The sequence below is a fragment of the Colossoma macropomum genome, unplaced genomic scaffold (genome assembly GCF_904425465.1).
Source record: "Colossoma macropomum unplaced genomic scaffold, Colossoma_macropomum, whole genome shotgun sequence".
NCBI lineage: Eukaryota > Metazoa > Chordata > Actinopteri > Characiformes > Serrasalmidae > Colossoma > Colossoma macropomum.
Window position 1 is genome coordinate 1,200,626 of NW_023494784.1, and position 10,421 is coordinate 1,211,046.

Genomic DNA, 10,421 nt, shown 5'->3' on the forward strand with positions numbered 1-10,421 from the left:
CACCCAACAGCATTTTAAACCAGAGAGACATATGGGTGATCCATATGCAGAGAGGTTCATACAGTCTTTAATTTAACTCAGTTATTTGCTCATCAGTTACTGAAACTGAGCCTGTACTGGCGTAATTTCACCTGTAGCTGGATAACTACACTAGCATTAGTGTCGCCTGGCAGGGTGCAGCTCAAACCTCCACAGAACAATTCTATTTTTTATATTTCTGACACTTCAACACCAGACATTTGAATTAATGCTCTCAGATATGAGGCTTTATCTTCTCATTTCAACATCCCACAAAACGGTTCTATGGCCTCAACTACGGTTAGCGAACCATGTTGAAAAGTGTTCCGTGTCGAATCGTGTCCGTGTGGAAATGCCACTGGAACGGTTAGCCTTCGTGCTCAGAACTGCTCGGCTGTGCAGTGGAAAGGAGCCCATTCTGAAGTTATTCTGGCCCAGTTACGGCAAAGTCAGCCAGGAGGAATTGGGTCGGGCTAGTTTTCACAGTGGGTCAGCTTAAAAGCATCATTAGCCGCAGTTATTAAACATTAGGCAAGGTAAGTTTATTTATGTGACACATTTCATATACAAAGGCCATTCAAAGTGCTTTACATCAATAAAAGCAAAAAACACCAGATGAAAATTACAAAGTGCTTACATGTATCAAATACAATAAAAACAGAAATAATAAATAGACAATATTACTCAAGTTACAATCTGTGAAGGTGGTCAGTGTAATAGCACTGCGTTATCTCGCTAGCTAAGTGACAGAACTGTACATGTGAGAGGTTTATTTTAACTGGCCAATTTAGCTTGCAAGCATCGTTAGCTTCAGTTATCAAACATTACATACAATATATGAAGGTGATGATCTAACAGCATTGCTTTGTCCAGCTATATGTGAAACTGTATCCAGAGTTAGCTTTAGCCTGCAAGCATCATCAGATGCAGTTGTCAGTTTTATATGTACAAATTTATATGTACTCTCTGAAACGTTGTACAAATACCATAAACATATTAGGTAAAGAATTGTTAGTACTTTCAGAATTTCCCTCATCTGTTTGTGTATGATGATCTTACAATGGCACTTCAATACATGTAAAAAGGCCTCAGGGACACCCTGTTCTTGTTTCTTTCCATCTGGTGCAGATACTGGCAGATTAGCAGCTGATTGATGTCCAAAGCCTACTTCTTTTGGTAAATGTGTAGAGCGTTCGGCTACGTTCAGATCCTTTTCGTACCACCCGCATACACCAAACTAAAGACAATAAACATTGTAAGCATACAAATCCAATGTATAACAATCGCACAGTCCTACATGCATATAAAAACACAGGAGAAAAAGTGAAGACCTCTTTTTCTTACAGAAGAGTCTACAGCAGTGGTCTCCAACCCTGGTTCTGGAGATCTATGTTCCTGCAGAGTCTAGTTCCAACCACAATCTACCACACCTGCTCCAGCTAATTAACTCCTGCAGATGTTCTTCATTGGCTGAATCAGATGCATTAGTGTTAGGTAACGGGGCAGCAGCCTGTTAGGCCTTGTTCAGACTGCCAGCCCAAATCCGATTGTATTCAGATTGATTTTTGATAGTCTGGACAGCAAAAAAACACATGAAATCTGATTTTTGCAAATCAGATCCAAACCACATTTGGAGGTGGTTTGAAATGCGACTACAGTCACATTTTTACAGATGTGTCTCAGTCTGGACGCTCAAAACTGATTTCAAAGCGTCACTCACAACACGATAAACAGCGACGATGTCAAATCCAGAGTGATGAAGTGCTGGGATTCAAGAGGAGCTCCAAAGATTCATGATTATGAGGAGGATTCTGAAGAGTTTGGAGGGTGAGATGATGCTCCTCCATCTCTCCTGCATCCACATTTGAAATCCACGTCACCAGCATAGCTACGTAGTTAATGACGCCTACGTCGTTACCATGGCAACCCATGCAGATATACTGGTGATGTCCAGACACACAAATCAGACCTGATCACTTGCAAGTAACAGTGTAGGCAGTCGTCTTAGAAGATCTGATTTGAGAGACAAATCCGATTTGCCTGCAGTCTGAACACAACCTTAGTTGCAGGTTGGAACAAAACTCTATAAGAAAATACATCTCTAGGAGGAGAGTTGGTGACCACTGGTCTGAGGCAACCCACCTAGGCCCTGTCTGGTTCATGGATTTCCATGAAAAATTTCAAGCAAAAACTGGATATAAATTCAACACCGATGCAACAAATTAGTTAGGAGTTAGGAGATTCCACCTCTCCTCTAGAGCACTTATGTGCCTTTAAAGTGTTTGAATGTCTGAAGCTCTTCCCGCAGTCTGAGCAGTAATACGGTTTCTCTCCTGTGTGAATGCGCTGGTGTTGCTGGAGGCTACTCTGCTGAGTAAAGCTCTTTCCACACACTAAGCAGTCAAACGGTTTCTCTCCTGTATGAATGTTCTGGTGCTTTTTGAGAGTACTTTTGTCACTAAAGCTCTTTCCACAGTATAAACAATAATACGGTTTCTCTCCAGTGTGAACGCGTTGGTGTCTTTGGAGATGACTCTGCTGATTGAAATTCTTGCCACAATATAAACAATAATACGGTTTCTCTCCTGTGTGGATGCGCTGGTGAGCTTTGAAAGGACCTCTGTCCTTAAAAGTCTTTCCGCACTCTGAACAGCAGTACGGTTTCTCTCCTGTGTGGATGTGTTGGTGTTTGTTGAGGTTGCCTTTGTCACTAAAGCTCTTTCCACAGAATGAACACTGAAACGGTTTCTCTCCTGTGTGAACCCGGTGATGAAGCTGGAGATTAATGTGCTGATTAAATCTTTTCCCACATACTGAGCAGTAATACGGTTTCTCTCCTGTGTGGATGCGCTGGTGAGCTTTGAAAGGACCTCTATCCTTAAAGGACTTTCCACACTCTGAACAGCAGTACGGTTTCTCTCCAGTGTGGATGCGCTGGTGTTTGTTGAGATTGCCTTTGTCACTAAAACTCTTTCCACAATATGAACACTGAAATGGTTTCTCTCCTGTGTGAACGCGCTGGTGTAGTCGCAGATGACTCTGTACATTAAAACTCTTCCCACATTCTAAGCAGTGAAAGGGTTTCTCTCCTGTGTGAATGCGGTGGTGAAGCTGGAGATGATTCAGCTGAGTAAAACTCTTCCCACATTCCAAACAGTGAAAGGGTTTCTCTCCAGTGTGGATGCGCTGGTGGATTTTTAGGGTACTTTTCTCGGTAAAACTCTTCCCACACTCCAGGCAGAGGTGAGTTCTCTCCTTTACTGTATTCTTCTCCATTCGTCTACAAGATGTGTCAGTGCTAAAAGTCCCAGAAAATATTTGCTGAGTAGTGGAGCTTCCTCCAGACTCCATATTCTCATTTCTAATCTTCTGTCCTTTCAGAAGTCTGACAGATTCTTCTGGTGGTAGTATCTTCGAACGTGTTTGTGGAGGTAAATCTAATCTGTGTGGTCAGCAAGAGCAAGTGAAGACTAGCCGTCAGTCAATCCTGGAGGGGAAAAGAATAAATCCATATCAAGTATAACCACAATGATTAAATAAACAAAAGTGAAACAAACAACTACAAAAGTCTAATTGTGAATTCAGTGCAACTCTAAAACATTTGGGTCTGCTTTAACAATTAGGAAAAAGCATACCAAGAATATGTTCTTATAAAACAACATAAAACATAACAACAGAAAGTGCAGCAGTGTTACATTTAGTTCCATATGGTTTATGCCATTAGGAGGACACTTCAAATACTAAACCCTACAACAGTCTATGCTAAGTTGAACCTGACTGGAATTTAAGGCCTCAAAACCCACCACTTCACTGTCACATACTAGACCACAACCCTGTATCCTGAGACTAGAGCCTCAAGATATTGACCATGAGGTCTAAGAAGGAGTGCAAGGGACTCCAGCTAAAGCCCCAGTTCCATCCTCAACCTGGTTTTAGGAGTCCAAGGCTCCCAAGTCCTTGAAGATGTCCCAGGCCCCAGGCCCAAGCCCTGGGCTTGGGCTAAGGTCTACGCAAGTCATCACTTGTGTCACAGTGGTTAAGTACCATATGCAAGGCTAAGTAAAGTAGATGTCTAAGAAGAACTATGTAATCTAAAGCATCAGCAGTAGTACAGTATGATGTATTACTGCAGTACTATGTATCATTCTGAAATTGAGAATTTGAAGTACGGAAGCAAAGCCTCACTACTGGAGTCCCTCAAGGATTACTTTTTGGTCCACTTCTGTTCTCCTTGAAAACTAAGTTACTGAGATCAGTGATAAGCTCACATGGCTTCTTGTCAACCAGCTATACTTCTTGTTTCCAACAACTACTTCCAATAGAAGATATCCAAGTACCTGTTCATGGATGGAGACCCATCACTTGTACATAGATGGAATTCCTTTGGTGACCTTGTGTCATATGCCATTTCTGATACAAAGCATTCAGAATGCTGCAGTTTGCCTGGTTTATAAACTCCTAAAGGTTTTCCATGTAACGTCTCTGCTAACATCACTCATTGGCTTCCTGTGAAAACAAAAATTGGATTCAAAGCTCTGGTTCTCACATTCCAGGCTTCAAAAGGCCATAGCTCCTCTCTCCCTCACTGAACAGATTCTTAGGTCTTACACTGATACACTGATATGTCCTTCCTTTAAATCTAAATGTGCCCATAAGGGAAGGTCTTGCCCCTCAGTGGTAGAACCCTCTGAACTTAAAACTGCATAGTCACTCATTCTTTCTGCTGTGGTCTAAGGACTCACCTCTTTAGGCAACACCTAGGGTATCAACTTGGTGCACTCATCTGCACTTCATTTCTGAATCACTGCATTGTTTCTCTTCATTCCTTTGCACTTCATTTCTGGGTTTTATTACTTCTTAAAAATACACTAATTGTTCTCAATGTCTACATGTATTTATTTATTTAACTTAATCAGGCTATGGTATGGTTCTTGTCTGTTATAGATTTTTGCAGTATCTCTAGGTACTCTGCATTGCCACAGTGACATCATATAAAATCAGAACATAGCTTAGAGGCAAATGTCATTACATTTTACTGGAGATTAAGGGAAAACAAGAATTTAGTCTTTTAAGTCATATGATATGATGAATCACACTTAATATGACCAAGTACGTGGACTTAACAAGGTAAAAACAGTCTGTTCTCTTGAAGCAATCATATAGACACACAAGTCACACCACAGAGAGAAATTCAGGGCCACTTTTGGACCACAAGATGAAAAAAAACACCTGCACCAATTAAATTGACACAGTATATTAAGATAGTTAGAAAGTTAAGGAACATCTAGATGAGATATTCAAAGTTCGAACACTGTAAATGCTGCTTAAAGGTGCTGATAGGTACTGTGACTTAAACATTCACCACAATTATAACTCAATTCCCCTATAAAAGTGACAACAGTCTGGACAGACATTACACCAATGTTAATAATGCCTACAGCGCTGCCCCTAAACCAAATACTGGCAGTCTAAGATCTGATTACTCAAAGAAACCTGTGGCCCATCATAAAAAAGCCAGAAATAGACAGAGAACACCGTAGCTGTTTTAGGATCAATACAACGGGTGGTCAGTGGGTCCTCCTGCGATATTCATGAAGACAGGGACAATGTCAGCATCTCCCACAAAATGATCTAGCCATATTACATATAAGCCTGGTTTAATAGAGAGATTCAGTACGCTGTGTAGTCAAACATAGAAACAAACACTGTGCAAACTTTTCTTGCACTGAAAATGTCAAATCACAATAATGTGAAAGTACCTATGTGCATAGGGCAATGTATATAATCTGCAGTGTTTCCTCTAGAATTTTTTAGTAGCGATGGCAGGGCAGACCCCTGTACCCTAGCTGACTAGCATTAACAAATTATAACAAGCGAGTAGCCAGGTTTGCACAGAATAAAACACATAAACAGTTCCTTTTGACCCACTTTAAGGTCCACAAAAGGCAAACCTGATCTTAATAACATTGTAGAATAAAGTCACCCCAACCTCCTCACTGTGTGCTAAGTTAGCCAGTTCACTAACTACAACTCACTAAAACTGTCTGAACAGTCCTCTCCACTGATGGCTGTTTCATTCAGCACTCAACTCAGCTTTGCCTGTTCGCACTATGTTCGTCCACTTCCTGTAACTGTTGTTTCAAATTAGAAGCCCTCTGCAGAGTTTTGTAATTGCAACTTCATGACATTTTATAAAATTCTGAAGCAGCAGTGGCAGTACATATAGTTTAAACACTGATCTGGATGGATAATTTTGACTGGAAGTTAAATAAATTAAACTGTGTTCTGTGAATGTCACAGCAGAAGAGAAATTCAGGAGTTTTCTTACACTCTGCTTGAGATATGAATATGAAATGTAATCCAGCTGCCAACAATTTGTAATCCAACCGCACTGTGACGTCTTAATCTTAAGCACACCCCAACATTACCAGCTCTCAGACAGTGGTAAACAAAGTATTTTCTGACCCTTTTATCAATTCCTGTTAGCAATATTTTCATATAGGTTTATAATGATAATAGTAGTAATAATACCAATCACAACAATAATAAGTTTAATTTATAGAGCTTAAGTTTAATTTAATTTTTTATACAGATAGCACCTCAAAGTGCTTTACTGACATGATAAAAAGTAGAACTTTGATTAAAATTCCTAAATTAACAAGCTTTGTTTTCAAATGTTTCTTTAAAGAGTGTACCGAATGCGAGCGCCTAATTAAGGGTGGAATTGGGTTCCAGAGTTTAGAAGATGAGTCTCTTTCACCCCTCAAACAGACTGTTCACCCCTCCCATCTGGAAGAAGGCCACAGAGCATCGGGGCCAAGTTCCTTGGCCTCAAGAAGAGTCACTTCCTGCTGGCAGTGAGTTCAGTGATCTGCCTGGTGGTGCTTCAGACTGTCTGAGCAGACGACTACCTCAGTTTCATCTTCATATCTACAGCACATGGTCATACACAAGAGACAGTGCATTACAATTCAACCATTCAACAGTTACTAAAGACAACGGAAATGTGTTACAAACTTAGATTTAAAGACGTTCTGAAGACGCCTGTCTGAGATCAGCTGTTCCAAAGCCCAACAGCAGGGGGCACAATATCCTCTTAGTTTAAGATAAGTTTGTTGAACAGTCAGAAGTAACTAAGCAGCAGTGACAGAGCATGTGCACAATATACTGAGGTGCAAGACCATCAAAGCCATATTATACTGGATTCTGTGGTGAACTGGGAGCCGGTGTTGAGATGCTGAGACTGGAGTAATGTGTAGGGGAGTAATGATTCTCCAAATCCACAGTTCAGTTCAGACCTCGAATTTTGAGCTAAAACATGACAAATTGTGTGTGTTTTGTCTATGACACAACTGCCATCCCTGAACTGGACAACCAAAATGTTCCCACATTGTTGAGCTGAATTTGCCAGGGACGTCTGCCGTCTCAGGGTTATAGTCTGTCTTGAGCTAATTAAACTAGCCAAACTTTCACCTCAGGTGTGATCACTTGATCATGATTGGACCAAAGTCAAGTGACATGCAGTTGGAAGATGATAATATACACTCTCAGAAATAAAGGTACTAAACTGTCACTGGGTCAGCGCCCCTCTCCTCACTTGGGTGGTTCCCTCAAGGGTCCATCTCAGTACCTTTAGTCAGGGAACATAACTGAACCATAATCCACTGAAATGATATGTTCTAAGCTGTACTGACTCCACACACCCCGTCTCGTCTCCAGGCTTTTATTTTACTGCTCTGTTTAAAACATTCGGTTATGAAAAGGTACAAATACAAACTTTTCACCTGGAGAAACTTATTTAAGGTTCACAACTGGACCTGTTGTACCTTTTTGAGGGAAGATTTACATTGTTTGTACCCTGATAAACAAAAAATATTCCTTCACAGAATAGAATAATAATTTGGTGATGTACATGTGTAATAGTGTTAATTGTGAAATGAAAAGTGAGTTTTGTTACATTAGTTTTGCAATGAAGCCCAACAGGCAGCACCAGCAGCTGGGGCAGTGGGTTTGGGGGGTATCGGTGGTGTGACATTGTGCCATCTCCCAAACCATGACACGAGACTGTGGACATTTGTATTGCGATTTCGGTCTCAGTTTCAGAATCGTTACACCACTACTAATGTGGTCTCTTTTCTTTGGACCAGTTAATAATTAAACTGTGGGATTTTGACCTGGCTGTAAATTAACAAGATTTGTTTCATTGACCCCAAGATACAGCGCATTGCAGTTATCCATTCGGCATGCAACAAAGGCGCGAATTACTTTTTCCATGTCAGGTGGGGTTAAAAGCTATTTATATCTGGAGAAAACAACTGCATTAATTTGTTTAAGTGGTGCAGGTCAGGCTCAGGTCAGATTCAGACTCGATCATGTGATTCAGGTTTGAGTTCTATATTCTGCACATACTGTCTGGACTATGGATTATTACTAATATTATCAGTGTGCACTGATTCACATTCACATACACATTCAAATAACCACTGCTGAGTGCTAAGAGAGACATTTTATACTTCCCTCCACTCTACTGTCCACTGTTTAGTCTCTGTCCAGTACTCACTGTCATATAGTCTATTATGTACAGCTGTATAGTTTATGGTCTGTATTTATTGGCTGCTGCTGTTTTGTGTTAAATGTAGCTCTGTGTTCTGGCTCACCTGTATTTAGTTCCTCGCTCAACACGACTATGACAAGAAGTGGACTTTTAAAAGTCTGAACTCGAATACTGGCCTAGAACTGTCCGATTCAGACCTCGCCATCAAGTTTTGACTCCAAACCCGACCCAAACCTTAAACTTGATAGTGTCATTCAGATTGGATTAGAGTAAATGATCTCAGGGTTGGACTCAAAACTGGACAATGTGGTTCAGGTCAAATTCAGACTGAACCACATCATCAAATTTTGCATCTGGACCCAACCTGAGCTGACTCAAACTAAGTTCTGCCAACAACTTGAATGCAGCCAGATTAAAAACCGTTTGAAGGTAATGAAACTAGCGAATAGAAAAGGAAAGAATAAATTTAACTAAAGGAGAAAATGCAGGTAAAACCTGTCAACAGTGAGAGGCGGGCTGTGAAAACCTGAACATGAAATCTGAACCTGAATTGATCCCGACACATATTTTGAAAATGTGACATGGGTAGTTTGCACAGATATTTCAAGCCGTAGTGAGAAGATAACAGAACCTAATAAGGTTAAAAAATAAGTACATAAAGAAAGTAAAGAAACCCAGACGTCTTTGGGACGAACTTGGGGAAAAATACTCAAAAGAGCATAAATACTACAGTGCAAATCATACAGAGAGCATCAGTAATAATGTGCATTCTTGTCAAACTCAACTAGAAAAATATATTGTTTTCAAACAAGAACATGGAAGCTCACCTTGCTGGAAAAACCAGCACAGAGTAGCACAGCTGGTCACCAGCAAAACCAGCGTATGTTGTCCCTGCCGGGAAAAGACCAAAGGATCAAAACCAAATAGTTTTCTAATGGGAATTGGCTTAATAGTTTCCAATAGAGACCACCAGTGTCCTGTAGAACACCTTTAGATCCCATTAGGAAACCATCAAGTGACTTAAGTGCCTTTAGAATCAGCTATTGGTCATCTGTCAAACCAATAACTAGGTTCACACTGATTATATCACACTGTGATATCAACCCATTAAAAAGCCAAAACATTACAAAACCATCAGGAACCAACAGAAACACTTAATAGTGTCTAAGTTTTTTCAGCAGGGGTGTTTTAGATGCTGATATGCTGGTGAACCCGTATGATCATGCTGGGTGACCAGTTGAACCAGCACCAGTCCAGCATAACCCAGCAGTGCTGTGTTTTCAGCAGGGTGAGCTAACATTAGCATTAACATTAGCTCACTTAGGCAGATCCAGACAAAGAAGCTGCGCCTGCGCAGACACATTCTACATCCTGCTTCTCTGAAACAACAACATCTGTCCAGCTGTTTCGCTCAGAGGCGCTAAAAACACCGCGTTAACAGCGTGAACGGCTGTAAATGAGCCTCCTACCTCCATCAGCGCGGCTCCCGCTGCTCCTCCTGCAGCAGCTGAACGCAGGCTTCTGGGAGTCGATTCTCCGACCGCAGGCTTCTGGGAGTCGATTCTCTGACCGCAAGCTTCTGGGAGTCGATTCTCCGCCCGCAGGCTTCTGGGAGTCGATTCTCTGACCGCAGGCTTCTGGGAGTCGATTCTCCGACCGCAGGCTTCTGGGAGTCGATTCTCCTACCGCAGGCTTCTGGGAGTCGATTCTCTGACTGCAGAGCCTTTGGGAGTCGATTCTCCGAGCGCAGTCTTCTTGGAGTCGATTCTCCGACTGCAGAGCCTTTGGGAGTCGAGAATCCAAAGCTTCAAAGTTTCGGACTCGATTCCACACTGTGACGTTCGAGTTC

The 10,421-nt window shown here is 41.4% G+C and overlaps 1 protein-coding gene across 3 annotated transcripts; it reads right to left on the minus strand.

Moving 5' to 3' along the window:
- Positions 1-538: 538 nt before the first annotated feature.
- LOC118811248 (zinc finger protein 239-like) lies at positions 539-10,106 on the minus strand. 3 transcript variants are annotated; one of them, XM_036575407.1, is made up of 3 exons: positions 10,042-10,106; positions 4,356-4,524; positions 539-3,505 (listed from the first exon to the last, which is right to left on the minus strand). In XM_036575407.1, exon 3 carries the CDS (start codon positions 3,367-3,369, stop codon positions 2,245-2,247), a length of 1,125 nt encoding a protein of 374 aa, XP_036431300.1. In that variant the 5' UTR covers positions 3,370-3,505; positions 4,356-4,524; positions 10,042-10,106; the 3' UTR covers positions 539-2,244. The 3 variants fall into 3 exon arrangements, with proteins under 3 accessions (XP_036431300.1, XP_036431314.1, XP_036431307.1); XM_036575421.1 differs by lacking the exon at positions 4,356-4,524 and having other exon boundaries at positions 10,042-10,085; XM_036575414.1 differs by lacking the exon at positions 10,042-10,106 and having other exon boundaries at positions 4,356-4,729.
- Positions 10,107-10,421: the final 315 nt, after the last annotated feature.